Source organism: Lolium perenne, chromosome 2 (genome assembly GCF_019359855.2).
Source record: "Lolium perenne isolate Kyuss_39 chromosome 2, Kyuss_2.0, whole genome shotgun sequence".
NCBI lineage: Eukaryota > Viridiplantae > Streptophyta > Magnoliopsida > Poales > Poaceae > Lolium > Lolium perenne.
This window is the reverse complement of record NC_067245.2, coordinates 36,759,093-36,775,424: the sequence shown is the minus strand read 5'-3', so window position 1 is coordinate 36,775,424 and position 16,332 is coordinate 36,759,093. Positions and strand designations below refer to the sequence as shown.

Here is a 16,332-nt window from a genome sequence, read left to right as displayed (position 1 = left end):
CGTCGGAAAAGTCGGCGTGATATGGCAACCGAGAAGAAAGGGGCGAAAAACCTGAGGCGGGAGAAAAACGAACGGAAAGGGTAACAACAGGTAATAACGAAAGAAAATGCGCATCGGGTGGCGACGACGGCGACGTGTGGTGGCGGGCGGGCGGGCGGGCGGGCGGCTGGTCCCAAGCTCGCCCGAGCACACCGGTACCGATGCCGATGCTCCTCCCACTCCCACCACCACCTACTATTCTCCCCTCCCTTCCCCATCCGCCCCGCGCGCCTCCCTCAGCTCACTCCCTCCCTCCATCCCTCCCCCGGGCGCGCGATGTCGTCGTCCTCGGCGCCGCTTTCGCCGCGCGTGGCGGAGGAGGACGAGGAGGGGGCCGCAAGAACCGACGGCGGCGGCACGGTGTTCTGCTACGGGGAGGCGGGGTACTGGGACGCGCGGTACGTGGAGGAGGGCGGCGCGCCCTACGACTGGTACCAGCGCTACGCCGCGCTGCGCCCCTTCGTCCGCCGCTTCGTGCCGCCGGCCTCGCGCCTCCTCATGATCGGCTGCGGCTCCGCGCGTACGCACCCCCTTCCCTTCTCCTCCTCCTCCCACCGGTTCGGCGGTTCCCTCGATTGAACCGTAGTCCGAAGAGACCACGCTCGCTTGTGCCCGTTGCGCTAGTGCTTGCCTATTTTGGCTCTTTTTTTATCCGGAAGTAGAAACCTCCTTTCTTTTTCTCCTCCCCCCTTTGGGAACTCATTCATACTAATATTGGCGTGATTGTGATCTGTGAACTGGGGTGATTGTCAAAGACTAGTGAACGAGTGATCACTGTTGCTTGCACAGCGCTTTGTCAATGTCTGTTCTGGTGGAAATTGCTGTCACTCTTGTAGCTACGCAATATTTTGCGGAAATTATCCAGGACTAGGTGGCGATTTTGCTGGAATTCTTTCCTTGTCATTCTACATTGTCGTGGCAATAACATAAGGCCAATCTATAAGTCCACAATCTGACATATGGCAGTGCCCTTAATCTGATACTTATACTCTGTATGACACACTGTGGTATATTGTTGCTGTTAGGGAATGTGTGAATGGACAGGGTCGTGATGCTGAGCAGTCACTGTGAACTGTCATGGCCTAATGGGGCAGGAACAGATTGTCCGAAAAGTTAAAATTTTCAGAGGAACTACGGAAACACACATCTGTAACCATCATACCTCTGTATGACAATCCCAAGTTCCCAACCACAAACCAAACCTTCATCTGGCAAATTCCGCAGCAACTATTGGCATGAGTTTTTTTTGGCATGTTTCCCCCATAACACAAACACGCCCTCTATGTGCTATGCTGGTTTTCCCCCTCTCTTAATGAGCAGGAGTTGGATTTTGCTCCCTGGATGGGATGAGCAGGAGTCAAGGATAGAGTCTAGGGATTTAACCTGCGCTCTTAAATCCAAGCTCCAAAATATTAATGATTACACTCCCTGTGCTAATTTAAATTTTCTTCCCATGCTCTGCTGTTCGTAGTTATGTCAGAGGATATGGTCGCTGATGGCTACAGGGAGATTATAAACATTGACATTTCTTCGGTTTTAATTGAGATGATGAGAAAGAAGTATTTCGATCTTCCACAACTACAATGTATCCTTAAGTAAATTTTCCTTTCTAGCGTGTATCGATTTCCTTTTTTTTTTTCCTGTGAAGTGCAATCTAGCGCCTGTTGATTTTCTTATGATCTGTAGACATGCAAATGGATGTTAGGGATATGAGTAAATTTCCTGATGAATCATTTGATTGTGCCATTGACAAAGGTATGAGTTTCTTCAGGCAACATTGGTGTTTTAATAAGTAATGAGTCGATTGCCACACGTGCCTAATACCACTTGTTCTGTTTGTGCATTTCTTCAAGGTACTTTGGACTCTTTGATGGTAAGTAGGTGACATTATGTCATTGTCTATGTTCCTTATATTGGTACATCTTCAACATCACGCTCTTGCTACTTCCACAGTGTGGTGTGGAGGCTCCTCTCAGCGCAGCTCAGATGGTCCTGGAAGTAGACAGGTTTTTAATATCTTCAACCCCATTGAAGTATCACTTACATTCTCATCTACACCAATATATCTCCTACATTTCAGCAGTCCTGCCTTCTTATCAGTTGTACCTTTTCTAACTGTAGGCTTCTTAAACCAGGGGGAGTCTTTATGTTGGTACGCAGTTTGGATGAGTTTCTTAGTAGCACAGCTTTAATATGTTATTTTCTGCCACTGATTATAATGATCAAAATTTTGTTTCTGAACTGATAGATAACTTATGGTGATCCATCAGCACGAATTCCTCATTTGAACCAGCCAGTATGCAGTTGGAAAATTTCACTGTACATTCTGCGTACGTACAAGTATTATGTCAATTCTGTCTTTTCTTTGCATGGCAGACATGTCCAAGTTTAGTCCGCTGTGTTAACAATTTCCCTGCTTAATGACAATAATATTTTGGTCTAAAAAAAGGCAATAGTATTTCTGTTTGTGTGTCCATGAGTAGGGTTGCCCCATATTTTGTATGAATTGGAGCTTTAACTTACAAAAATGAAAATGTTTCTTTGTCACATCTATCCTGCCTGAGTGAGCTCAATTTCTGTAATTCTACAGTTGTTTGTGTACTTTATGATCGGTATTTTAACGTATTGCAGCAAGACCTGGGTTCAAGGGAAAGACAAGAAGGTCTGTCTTCGATCCTGTTCCACTGGATGAGAGTGGTAGATTGCCTGACGGCTTTATTCCAGAGGATCCTGACTCTCATTATATTTATGTCTGCAAAAAGGTGCAAGGATTAACAGGGATAGGTTCTCCAACCAAAAACCACTTAGAGATGCAAGATTCAGAGTGAGCTGTTGAATGATTCGTCTCACAATATTTGTGCATTGTTGCGCGTGATGTTGCCACCATTATGGCCATCCAAAGATAGAAAGTGTGTTTTTGCACATGTGTACATTTTTTCAGTGATCTTATAAGAATCAGCGAGTCACTATATTGTGTTACACTGGTTATTATCCTGTGCTCAAGGGAGCACGGGATTATTTGGCGCATTTGAGGAAGAAAATGTGTCAAATTTCATCCTCTGTGCAATGCCAACACAATTGCCGTTGTTCAATCATTGTATTTTGTTGTATGCAAGTAACACTAGCTGTTTCCTGAAAGAGTATATTCACACAGCTTTTTGTATCTACTGGTTCTGCAAGATATAGTTTCGTTCTCCTGATTGGTGATTGTAACACATGTAGGTCTCAGAATTTCAGCATGCCATTTGGTCTATCATTCTTCAGACTCGGTAAATTACACCATACAGACTTCTATCTATGTGAAAGCATTTTGCTGACCTGCAGTTCATGATTAGTGAAGCGCATCGATTCGATAGTTTGACGGCTTTATCTATCTAACTTCACTTGATTTTCTTATTCTATGTACTGAATGAAATTGATGTAGCAATTGGAATTGTTATAGCAATTGAAATTATGCAACTCTTGATGCTGCTTCTGCTTTGGAACCAACATACTATATAAATTTCATTCTCCTGATTAGTCACTGTAACACATGGAGGCACCACTTGATACAGTTATCTCTAGTATTGCAGCATGCCATTTTGGCATAAATATTCGGACTTAATAAATTACTCATACAGTTTCTTATCTGTATGAAAGCATTTCCTGACCTGCAGTTACATGATCTTCAGAGGGCATGGGTTTGATGCTTTTCTGTGTCTAACTTACTTGATTGTGCTTATTTCTTGTACCGAATGAAATGATACAATCTGTAAAACTGCTGGTGTACTACTTTTAATATTTCTTATGTTAATCCTGGTCGCACGTTTTGCAGAGAGGGAGCATTGTGCCTGCGAGGAAATTCTGGACAAGCACAAGCGCTCGCTGTGGCTGGTAGCTGGGGACCTCATGGCCTGCTCCTCTCACGGTTACCAAGCTGAGGTCGCCCTTGTACTGCACAACGTAGCCACCAACCTCTCCAGCACCCTGTTTTTACAAAATTGAACAAATCATTTTATTTCTCTAGTCCGAGCATAAAACTGGTAATTATAGTATCGGAGCTTCAGGATTTCAAATTCTGCCGAGTTTATTATCAGGGTAGAATCACGTGCATTCTCTTTTTATGAACTGATTATTGCCAAGGAAGAGATGAGTGTAAGTAAGCACCTTGGTGTTGCTGAACCATGGCCTCCATTTTGCTGCCACTGGAAGCTGGAGCTGGTTGACAGAGAGTCTACTAGAAGTGACGGGCACTGCCATCGGTGTCTCCACTGCAAAGGTAAATGTCCATTGTGTTATAATTAATTTGCATTGCATGTACACCGCAAATTTGTTCACTTCTCCTCTAAAAAAAAGTCATATCATGCATACCTGTAAACCCAGACTCTGATGTTGTTTTTCATCAGCTCCCGGATTATAGGCAGGACCGTTGTGGCGCTGTCAACCCAGTGTCTCAAGACTTCACTGAAAATAAGATAGCCGCAACATTTTACAAATTACTCCATGATTCGAAGGAAACAAACTTTATTTTTCAAGGTGATCTGGATTGACGGATCTGATTGCACATGGGCCTGCCAATCATCACAGGCTCGCAGCATGGGCAACTAGCAATATGGACAAAAAATCCCTAATAATTCCACGCATGTTGCGCAAGATATGTAGTATCGTATTGTTATACGTTACGTATATGCACAAATTAAAGAACCCAAGAGCATATGGGTGGTTGGTGCAATCCGACATGCGCATTGGATCACGCCATGAAAAGGAAAATGCAGGATCAGATCTTGGCATGAATCTTTCCTCGAGAACACGCGTCTAAATTAGTCAGAGTGAACTGGTACCACGCATGCATGACCTATCTTCTCACTTGTTAACTCTGGATGAAATTGCTGGAGGACAATGAGTTTGGACACCAACTCATTGAAAAAACTATGTCAATTTGCATCTAGATCACGTGAAGGGCAGCAGGTGATCGCTACAAGTTTGGGCAACCAGCCAGCCTTTTGAGCACATATATATACTAATGAATTACCACATTGCTTACTGCAAGTTAGCATCTACCCTTGTTGTGATGCACCTACCATCCTTGCATGGTCGGTAGGGCATATATCCCTATAGTAGTTACTACTTGCCAAATTGGAGTATTATACTTTTTGTTGATGAGAAAAAATGAGGGTACTTTTCGTGCAAGGGTATTGATTAGTGTGGTGTGTGGTTTACTTCAACCAGGGTTAGTAGTTGTTGTTGACGCATGATTGATGAAGCACCCAAAAAGAATCCAATAATGCAGTGTCATGTCGATCCCTCCCTGATTGTGTTTCTTCTATCAATCGGTTTCAGCTCGATGGCGCCCTGCACTCTGCACTGTGCTCGGATCCATCATAAGCAACACTAATAGGAGTGGTGTCCTATACATCTACCTTTGTTTTTGGATAACTGAAGATGAAATCGTTAGGCTTCTACATCCTATATATGATTCAGACGACTTCATGTCGTGGAGTAAAACTGAGCATGATGCAATTGGTGATATCGTCTCACTGAGAATTAAGTTAGTTCTATGTCACTAAAATCTAGAAACGTCCTTTTTTCCCTCTTTCTAGAAAAAAAGGATCGAGTACGGATGTACCTGCAGGCTGACCAGGAATGGCCGAGGCGTGTGACGTTCGCGTGTAGCGCCTTTTGTACGTCCGGGCGGTTGAGGTAGGCGTCCACATAATAGTCCGTGCAAGGATCGAAGTTGTCGATCTGGCCACACGTAGAATCAAAGTAAACTCAATCAGTATCCCTGTGAATCAGCCTCACCCATTATTTGGGACTAGTGCACTACTGTAGAACTAGTTAGTGACGATCGATGGACAACGCACCGACGGGGTGATGGGCGGCGTGACGAGCTTCTCGGACTGGCAGTTGGGCGCGTAGATGTTGTAGATGTCGATGTCCCGGAGGCTCTCGTCGGCGGCGCTGGAGGAGTCGTCGCAGAGCTCGTTGGACGCCGCGCCGGGGGTGAAGTTGCAGTTCTTGTTGATGCCGTCGGCGGTCTCGTCGGAGATGAGCGCGTGCGTCCAGAAGAAGTCGTACATGCCCTTGCTGTCCGTCCAGTCGTTGATCACCGCGTTCCCGATCTTTACACACCAATCATCGTGTTAGCGGTGAGAGACTTCTGGATAGGTGTGCGAATAAAATGGCCGAGGTTGACGTGTGTCGGATTGATTATTACCATGATGCCTTTGAGGTTGATGTTCGGCGAGGCGTGGCGGAGGATGGCGTGGGCCAGCTGCGGGACGTAGTGGCCGGCGTAGCTCTCGCCGGCGAGGTAGAAGTCGCGGCCCTTGTACTCCGGGAACCGCTCCATCCAGTTTGCCAGGAACAGGTACGCGTCGTCCGCCGTCTTGTTGTCGCCACTCCGGCTGTAGTCCGCCGTCGTGTTCGAGTACGAGTACCCCACCCCCGCCGGGCTCTCCAAGAACAGCACGTTCGACGCTGCACACCGTTGCTCGATCAGTTCACGCTGTCACTAATTTGCCAACTGAAATGAGTGTGGTGCATGCGTACCGTGGTTCCAGGAGTAGGGGTTGCGGTAGAGCGTCTTGCCGTCGCTCATGACGCGGAACGGGCCGAGCTCCTCCATGGCGCCGTACCCGAACGACGAGCACCCGGGCCCTCCGTTGAGCCACAGGAGGAGGGGCTTGGACGACGACCCGCCGACGGCCTCGGCGAGGTAGTAGAACAGGGCGCGCCCGGCCGCCGCGTCCACCGTCACGTAGCCGGCGTACTGCGCGAAGTCCACGCCGCGCGGCTGTCCGGGGAGCGCCTCCACGCGGTCGGCCTCCTTGCGCCCGACGTCCGCCGCCACGGGCTTCCTGCTACCCGCCGCCTTCGTCGTCTCCTCCACGGCCGCCAGCGACTCCCAGGACGACAGGCCCGAGGATGGCGATCCGCGCAGCCGGTTCAGGTAGTCGCCCTGCCGCGTCCGGCGCACCTTCGCCGCAGCTGCCGTGCCGGAGCCCAGCGCGAGGCATTGCGCCGCCACCAGAAGCAGGAACACCGCGACAATGGTCTTCATGGCGACTGCGCGCGCTGCTCGTGCCGGATCGACGGCACCTCACTGTCAGTATATCGGCAGGTAGCTTTCAGACAGGCACGCTGCACGCTGGAGACAACGGGCTCTCGTTTCGACCTGGTATTTATAGGGCGGGAATCCGCAGTGCCGATTAAATTCGACATGGGACAAATTGACGGACAGGTAAGAATCGGTGGCAAAGTTCCCATCCAATACAAGATAGATCATCCATTTGATCCGTCCATGCATCCACTAGGGCAGCACATGCTTTCATTTCATTGCAATAAGATTTCTTCTGTTATAACCGACGAACCATTTCCTGTTTGTTACTTTAAAGGGAAGGCAGCGATGAAGTAGCAACTTGCAAGCATTATCAGGATCTCTTGGATTTTGCTGATGACATAACTGTTGTGGTGGTGTCTCCATCAGAATCGAACGGTTCAGTTAAAGCATCTCCACTAGAACCTTATAAATGACTCCCAAAATGTCTGTCTTTTTTCTACTACCTCTGTCCATCTTTTGATGTCAAAAGTTTATCTAAATTTAAATGTATCTAGACACTCTTTAGTGCATAAATACGTCTAAATTTAGACGACATCGGACATCTATTAATAGATGAAGGGAGTATTACAACCTTGACCACGATAATAATACTCCAGTAGTATCACTGAATGCACATTTAGGAACATGTTTTCTTCTCAAAACCATATCTTTCGATCTTCTTCATCTTCAAGGTAGCTGATTCTCAAAAATGTTTCTGATCTATTTCCTGTAGCTGCAGTACAAACACCACCAAGACAACACATGAAGTCTAAATTCCTACAAAGCGGCGTTTCCAAGAAGGAAACAGAGCACAAACATCGTCGTCGCCCGATCATAGATCATAGGATTTCACCTTGGAGAAAGTCCACGCTCTCAAAACAATGTCTTTATAGAAATTGTAGAACCATAATTTTCGTGTGGTGTATTGCTTGGACCCTCGTGTGGTATATATAGAGGTACAAAGGGAAAGGGTAGACTTGGAGTACAAAATGATGAGTCATAGTCTTACATATATACCCTTACATATTATACTTCTAATAGTCTTCAATAAGGCTATTGGTAGACCCAACCAATTAAGATCGGACCTTAGACTTTCACCCTGCAATGTAAGACATTAAACTTCACCTATGTTGTTGCTCCAACTTGCATACCGCTACTACGAGTCACGAATCACCAAAAAAAATTCATCATCAATACAAAGACTCGAACCACCATTACTAGTCCTCCGATCTCGGCTTCCATGATATTCTCCACCTCTGACTTCACCATGGAACGTACAAGACATGTCCCATGATGGACGATATATGTTGCATCTTTTGTTTGTTTATTCTCTTCTTTCATCCTCGATCTTCTTCATTGGTTCATCCGTCATTGTATTAGCATAATGTCCTAGTGATATCTTCTCTTTCACCTTCTTCGTTTCTTCCTCGTATTTTTCTTCTCGTCGACCGTCAAATTTAAATCTTCAAACATAATCATTATTCCTTCAAAATAATGTCTAAGTCTGACTTTTAAACCAGTAATTACACATCAACACTGAGAAAATCCTAAACAAACCTAACTCATCGGCCAAGAAGGTGGCTCTTTGGATGGACTCCATGTCCTCGCTCATATCCCATGAAACCATTGCGACGCTCGCATGCTCGCAGGAAGGATGGGCGACGCCGGAGGGAATGTGGCGAGCAACACACAATGATGCTAGAGGGCGGAGTGTCAGTACGAGGAAGGCCACGAGAGCTCTGATGGACAAGTGGCGGTGGGCAGGGGGTAGAATGGTAGGGGAGATGCACGACCGATCTCCAGGAGGCTTTAATGGCGGTGGTGCATCCGGTTTGACGGCTCCTTTTCCTGCTGAATTAAGACCGAATGAGGGGTTGAAGTTGTTCAAACAGTGGAGGGGTCACAAGAGGATAGGCGTGACATTGGGACATTGGAAGGATGTGCCGACGGTGGAGCGGGCAGGGGATTGAAATTTCAGTGTGGTGGTTGGGTCTTTCGCGTGTCTCGGGAATATGAAGTGGTGTGTTTTGAAAGTTCTTAATTATTCCTTTTAAATTATGAGGTGGTTAGGGAGTCTATTATAGGGGAAAGTGATAGAATACAGAAAAAATCTACTTACACAAACCACCGAGATCTATCTACGAAGATGCAATAAACAAGACAAGATATAGAAAATCTCACCAATAAAAGTGTGGAAGAAATTTGGTGAAATACTGAACGCGGCAATCCCCTTAGCTAGGCATATAATCCCTCCGAGTCGTAAGTATGGTCTCCATCTCGCTCCTAGGATCAAAGGTATGATCCCTCCTTCAGTGTCAACAGGTACGCTAATCTAATCTAGTAGCATTCCAACGTCTAGGGCATTGCACTAACGGCGGTAGTGGTGCACCCTTTCAGCGTTTATGTGAAGAGTTTTGAGATAGAGAGAGAGAGAGTGAGAGGGAGGGAGGGAGAGACATACGGAGCGAGCAGACTCTAAGAACTTGGAGTGGATGAAGGGTCTACCCCATCTCCTTGAAGGGATTCGTTGCATAGAAAACAAAAAATTTCCTACCGCGAGAACGCAATCCAAGCCAAGATGCAATCTAGAAGACGGGAGCAACAAGGGGATGATCAAGACTCACCCTTGAAGATTTCCAAAGCCTATAAGAGTAGGCTCTTATTGCTGTGGTAGACGATCACTTGCCGCTTGCAAAAGCGCGTAGAAGATCTTGATCACGGTGCCACGATCGGGCAGCACCTCCGTACTCGGTCACACGTTCGGTGTTGATGAAGACGACGTCCTTCTCCCCGTTCCAGCGGGCAGCGGAAGTAGTAGATCCTCCTCGGAATCCCGGCAGCACGACGGCGTGGTGGCGGTGTCGATGGAGAACTCCGGCAGGGCTTCGCCTAAGCGTATGCAGGAGTTGTATGTGGAGGAGGGGTGCTAGGGTTTGGGGAGAGGGGTGCTTTGGGCGCCGGCCATGAAGGGGGCAGCCAAGGTTGGAGGCCAAGAGTGGCCGGCCACCCTCCCCTTGTCCCTCATTATATAGGTGGAAGCCCCAAGAGTTGTAGTCCAAGTCTTCGAATAAGACCCCAACACTAAAACTTCCCAAAGGTGGGAAACCTACTCAAGGGGGGAGTCCTACTCAAGGTGGGACTCCCACCTTTCCTTGAGGTGGGGCTGGCCGGCCACCAAGGTGGAGCCCACCTGGGACTCCTCCCCTTTAGGGTTTGGCCGGCCATGCTAGTGGAGTCCCTCCGGGACTCCACCTTCCATAGTGCCATTCTTCCGGATTTTTCTAGAACCTTCTAGAACCTGCCATAAATGCACCGGATCATTTCCAAACTTGGAATATGACTTCCTATATATGAATCTTATTCTTCGGACCATTCCGGAACTTCTCGTGATGTCCTGGATCCCATCCGAGACTCCGAACAAAACTTCGAACTCCATTCCATATTCCATATCTACTTAAACGACATCAAACCTTAAGTGTGTCACCCTACGGTTCGCGAACTATGTAGACATGGTTGAGACTTCTCTCCGACCAATAACCAATAGCGGGATCTGGAGATCCATAATGGCTCCCACATATTCAACGATGACTTAGTGATCGAATGAACCATTCACATACGATACCAATTCCCTTTGTCACGCGATATTTTACTTGTCCGAGGTTTGATCATCGGTATCACTCTATACCTTGTTCAACCTCGTCTCCTGACAAGTACTCTTTACTCGTACCGTGGTATGTGGTCTCTTATGAACTTATTCATATGCTTGCAAGACATTAGACGATATTCCACCGAGAGGGCCCAGAGTATATCTATCCGTCATCGGGATGGACAAATCCCACTGTTGATCCATATGCCTCAACTCATACTTTCCGGATAATTAATCCCACCTTTATAACCACCCATTTACGCAGTGGCGTGATACATCTCCGACGTATCGATAATTTCTTATGTTCCATGCCACATTATTGATGTTATCTACATGTTTTATGCACACTTTATGTCATATTCGTGCATTTTCTGGAACTAACCTATTAACAAGATGCCGAAGTGCCAGTTCCTGTTTTCTGCTGTTTTTGGTTTCAGAAATCCTAGTAACGAAATATTCTCGGAATCGGACGAAATCAACGCCCAAGTTCCTATTTTCACCGGAAGCATCCAGAACACCCGGGAAGGACCAGAGGGGGGCACTGGGCCCCCAGACCATAGGCCGGCGCGGCCCAGGCCCTGGCCGCGCCGCCCTATGGTGTCGTCGCCCCTTCGACCCTCCTGCGCCGCCTCTTCGCCTATTTAAAGCCCCTGGATCGAAAACCCTGAGGCGTTCGACGAAACCCACAGAAACCTTCCAGAGCCGCCGCCATCGCGACGCCAAGATCTGGGGGACAGGAGTCTCTGTTCCGGCACACTGCCGGAGCGGGGAAGTGCCCCCGGAAGGTTTCTCCATCGACACCGCTGCCATCGTCACCGCCATCTTCATCGCCGCTGCTGCTTCCATGAGGAGGGAGTAGTTCTCCATCGAGGCTCGGGGCTGTACCGGTAGCTATGTGGTTCATCTCTCTCCTATGTGCTTCAATACAATAATCTCATGAGCTGCCTTACATGATTGAGATTCATATGAGTTTTGTATCACTACTATCTATGTGCTACTCTAGCAATGTTATTAAAGTAGTTTTATTCCTCCTGCACGTGTGTAAAGGTGACAGTGTGTGCACCGTGTTAGTACTTGGTTTATGCTATGATCATGATCTCTTGTAGATTGCGAAGTTAACTATTGCTATGATAATATTGATGTGATCTATTCCTCCTACATATGCATGAAGGTGACAGTGTGCATGCTATGTTAGTACTTGGTTTAGTCTCTTGATCTATCTTACACTATAAGGTTACCAAAACATGAACATTATTGTGGAGCTTGTTAACTCCGGCATTGAGGGTTCGTGTAATCCTACGCAATGTGTTCATCATCCAACAAAAGTGTAGAGTATGCATTTATCTATTCTGTTATGTGATCAATGTTGAGAGTGTCCACTAGTGAAAGTGTAATCCCTAGGCCTTGTTCCTAAATACTGTTATCGCTGCTTGTTTACTATTTTACTGTGTTACTACTGCTGCAATACTACCACCATCAACTACACGCCAGCAAGCTATTTTCTGGCACCGTTGCTACTGCTCCTATATATTCATACCACCTGTATTTCACTATCTCTTCGCCGAACTAGTACACCTATTAGGTGTGTTGGGGACACAAGAGACTTCTTGCTTTGAGGTTGCAGGGTTGCATGAGAGGGATATCTTTGACCTCTTCCTCCCTGAGTTCGATAAACCTTGGGTGATCCACTTAAGGGAAAACTTGCTGCTGTTCTACAAACCTCTGCTCTTGGAGGCCCAACATTGTCTACAGGAAAGGAGGGGGAACGTAGACATCAAGCTATTTTCTGGCGCCGTTGCCGGGGAGGAAAGGTAAAAGGTACTCACACTCCGGACCTCGGCTACTAAGCTATTTTCTGGCGCATCGTAAGTACTCAAAGCTATTTCCTTTAGATCCTGCAATTGCATCTTTTTGTTTCTTGTTTACACTAGTTTGGCATAATGGACAAGAATGATCTTCTTATTCTATTTCCTGATTTAAAAAATGGATTGTTTGATGCGAAAATTAAAAAACCTATGGAATCTTATTTGCATGCTGGTAGTAATATTAGTATGAACGCTTTGAACACCATTGTTGATAATAATATAGAAAGTTCTAAGCTTGGGGAAGCTGGTTTTCATGATCTTTTTAGTCCCCCAAGAATTGAGGAGAAAATTTTCTTTGATGATACTTTGCCTCCCATATATGATGATTATAATGATAGTGGTCTTTTGGTGCCACCTACTATGGAGAGTAAATTTTGTTGTGATTATACTATGCCTCCAACACTTGATGAGAATAATAATGATAGCTACTTTGTTGAATTTGCTCCCACTATTACTAATAAAATTGATTATGCCTATGTGGAGAGTAATAATTTTATGTATGAGACTCATGATAAGAATGTTTCATTTGATACTTATATTGTTGAGTTTGCTCATGATGCTACTGAAAGTTATTATGAGAGAGGAAAATATGGTTGTAGAAATTTTCATGTTACTAAAATGTCTCTCTATGTGCTGAAATTTTTGAAGCTACACTTGTTTTATCTTCCTATGCTTGTTACTTTGCTCTTCATGAACTTGTTTATTTACAAGATTCCTTTGCATAGGAAGCATGTTAGACTTAAATGTGTTTTGAATTTGCCTCTTGATGCTCTCTTTTGCTTCAAATACTATTTCTTGCGAGTGCATTATTAAAACTGCTGAGCCCATCTTAATGGCTATAAAGAAAAGAACTTCTTGGGAGATAACCCATGTGTTATTTTGCTACAGTACTTTGTTTTATATTTGTGTCTTGGAAGTTGTTTACTACTGTAGCAACCTCTCCTTATCTTAGTTTTGTGTTTTGTTGTGCCAAGTAAAGTCTTTGATAGTAAAGTCAATACTAGATTTGGATTACTGCGCAGAAACAGATTTCTTTGCTGTCACGAATCTGGGCAAAATTCTGTGTAGGTAACTCAGAAAATTATGCCAATTTACGTGAGTGATCCTCAGATATGTACGCAACTTTCATTCAATTTGAGCATTTTCATTTGAGCAAGTATGGTGCCTCAATAAAATTCGTCAATACGAACTGTTCTGTTTTGACAGATTCTGCCTTTTATTTCGCATTGCCTGTTTAGTTATGTTCGATGGATATTTTGATTCCATTGACTTTCAGTAGCTTTGTGCAATGTCCAGAAGTGTTAAGAATGATTATGTCACCTCTGAACATGTATATTTTGATTGTGCACTAACCCTCTAATGAGTTGTTCTAAGTTTGGTGTGGAGGAAGTTTTCAAGGATCAAGAGAGGGAGATGATACAACATGATCAAGGAGAGTGAAAGCTCTAAGCTTGGGGATGCCCCGGTGGTTCACCCCTGCATATTCTAAGAAGACTCAAGCGTCTAAGCTTGGGGATGCCCAAGGCATCCCCTTCTTCATCGACAACATTATCAGGTTCCTCCCCTGAAACTATATTTTTATTCCATCACATCTTATGCACTTTACTTGGAGCGTCTGTATGTTTCTTGTTTTTGTTTTTGTTTGAATAAATGCTTGTGTGGGAGAGAGACACGCTCCGCTGGTTCGTATGAACACATGTGTTCTTAGCTTTTAATTTTCATGGCGAAGGTTGAAACTGCTTCGTTAATTATTATATGGTTGGAATTGGAAAATGCTACATGTAGTAATTAGTATGATGTCTTGAATAACTTGATACTTGGCAATTGTTGTGCTCTTGTTTAAGCTCTTGCATCATATACCTTGCACCTATTAGTGAAGAAATACATAGAGCTTGTTAAAATTTGGTTTGCATGAGTGGTTTCTCTAGAGTCTAGATATTTTCTAGTAAGATGTTTGAACAACAAGGAAGACGATGTATAGTTTTATAATGCTTGTAATATGTCTTTTATGTGAGTTTTGCTGTACTAGTTCGTGCTTGTGTTTGCTTCAAACAACCTTGCTAGCCTAAACCTTGTATCGAGAGGGAATACTTCTCATGCATCCAAATCCTGAGCCAAACAACACTATGCCATTTGTGTCCACCATACCTACCTACTACATGGTATTTCTCCGCCATTCCAAAGTAAATTGCTTGAGTGCTACCTTTAAAATTCCATCATTCACCTTTGCAATATATAGCTCATGGGACAAATAGCTTAAAAACTATTGTGGTATTGAATATGTAATTATGTACTTTATCTCTTATTAAGTTGCTTGTTGTGCGATAACCATGTTCACTGGGGATGCCATCAACTACTCTTTGTTGAATTTCATGTGAGTTGCTATGCATGTTCGTCTTGTCTGAAGTAAGAGCGATCTACCACCCTATGGTTAAGCATGCATATTGTTAGAGAAGAACATTGGGCCGCTAACTAAAGCCATGATCCATGGTGGAAGTTTCAGTTTTGGACATATATCCTCAATCTCAAATGAGAAAATTATTAATTGTTGTTACATGCTTATGCATAAAAGAGGAGTCCATTATCTGTTGTCTATGTTGTCCCGGTATGGATGTCTAAGTTGAAGAATAATCAATAGCGAGAAATCCAATGCGAGCTTTCTCCTTAGACCTTTGTACAGGCGGCATAGAGATACCCCTTTGTGACACTTGGTTAAAACATGTGCATTGTGATGATCCGGTAGTCCAAGCTAATTAGGACAAGGTGCGGGCACTATTAGTATACTATGCATGAGGCTTGCAACTTGTAAGATATAATTTACATGATACATATGCTTTATTACTACCGTTGACAAAATTGTTTCATGCTTTTAAAATCAAAGCTCTAGCACAAATATAGCAATCGATGCTTTTCTCTTTGAAGGACCATTCTTTTACTTTTATTGTTGAGTCAGTTCACCTATCTCTCTCTACCTCAAGAAGCAAACATTTGTGTGAACTGTGCATTGATTCTTACATACTTGCTTATTGCATTTGTTATATTGCTCTGCATTGACAACTATCCATGAGATATACATGTTACCAGTTGAAAGCAACCGCTGAAACTTAATCTTCCTTTGTGTTGCTTCAATACCTCTACTTTGAATTATTGCTTTATGAGTTAACTCTTATGCAAGACTTATTGATGCTTGTCTTGAAGTGCTATTCATGAAAAGTCTTTGCTATATGATTCACTTGTTTACTCATGTCATATACATTGTTTTGATCGCTGCATTCACTACATATGCTTTACAAATAGTATGATCAAGGTTATGATGGCATGTCACTCCAGAAATTATCTGTGTTATCATTTTACCTGCTCGGGACGAGCAGAACTAAGCTTGGGGATGCTGATACGTCTCCGACGTATCGATAATTTCTTATGTTCCATGCCACATTATTGATGTTATCTACATGTTTTATGCACACTTTATGTCATATTCGTGCATTTTCTGGAACTAACCTATTAACAAGATGCCGAAGTGCCAGTTCCTGTTTTCTGCTGTTTTTGGTTTCAGAAATCCTAGTAACGAAATATTCTCGGAATCGGACGAAATCAACGCCCAAGTTCCTATTTTCACCGGAAGCATCCAGAACACCCGGGAAGGACCAGAGGGGGGGCATTGGGCCCCCAGACCATAGGCCGGTGCGGCCCAGGCCTTG

The 16,332-nt window shown here is 44.6% G+C and overlaps 2 protein-coding genes across 3 annotated transcripts; one reads left to right on the top strand and one right to left on the bottom strand.

The window, feature by feature from the left end:
- Positions 1 to 219: 219 nt before the first annotated feature.
- Positions 220 to 3,018, top strand: LOC127331817 (uncharacterized). Of its 2 annotated transcripts, XM_051358020.1 has the most exons (9): positions 220 to 559; positions 1,511 to 1,624; positions 1,726 to 1,794; positions 1,893 to 1,912; positions 1,993 to 2,045; positions 2,161 to 2,191; positions 2,288 to 2,369; positions 2,671 to 2,701; positions 2,802 to 3,018. In XM_051358020.1, exons 1-9 carry the CDS (start codon positions 316 to 318, stop codon positions 2,812 to 2,814), a joined length of 657 nt encoding a protein of 218 aa, XP_051213980.1. In that variant the 5' UTR covers positions 220 to 315; the 3' UTR covers positions 2,815 to 3,018. The 2 variants fall into 2 exon arrangements, with proteins under 2 accessions (XP_051213980.1, XP_071682077.1); XM_071825976.1 differs by having other exon boundaries at positions 230 to 559; positions 2,671 to 3,018.
- Positions 3,019 to 3,584: 566 nt separating this feature from the next.
- On the bottom strand, positions 3,585 to 7,217 carry LOC127331816 (serine carboxypeptidase II-3-like). The gene is given in 8 exon segments (XM_051358018.2): positions 3,585 to 4,005; positions 4,186 to 4,273; positions 4,275 to 4,289; positions 4,390 to 4,482; positions 5,645 to 5,763; positions 5,883 to 6,140; positions 6,236 to 6,498; positions 6,571 to 7,217. Coding segments are annotated over 8 exon segments (1,524 nt in total). The 5' UTR covers positions 7,082 to 7,217; the 3' UTR covers positions 3,585 to 3,828.
- Between the last annotated feature and the right edge of the window lie 9,115 nt (positions 7,218 to 16,332).

Excerpts from the sequence above, each read along its gene's own strand:
- LOC127331817 (XM_071825976.1), top strand. The coding sequence starts at position 316 with ATGTCGTCGTCCTCGGCGCCGCTTTCGCCGCGCGTGGCGGAGGAGGAC. Across the intron at positions 560-1,510 it reads GATCGGCTGCGGCTCCGCGC|TTATGTCAGAGGATATGGTC; the intron begins GTACGCACCCCC and ends TGCTGTTCGTAG. Across the intron at positions 1,913-1,992 it reads GTACTTTGGACTCTTTGATG|TGTGGTGTGGAGGCTCCTCT; the intron begins GTAAGTAGGTGA and ends CTACTTCCACAG.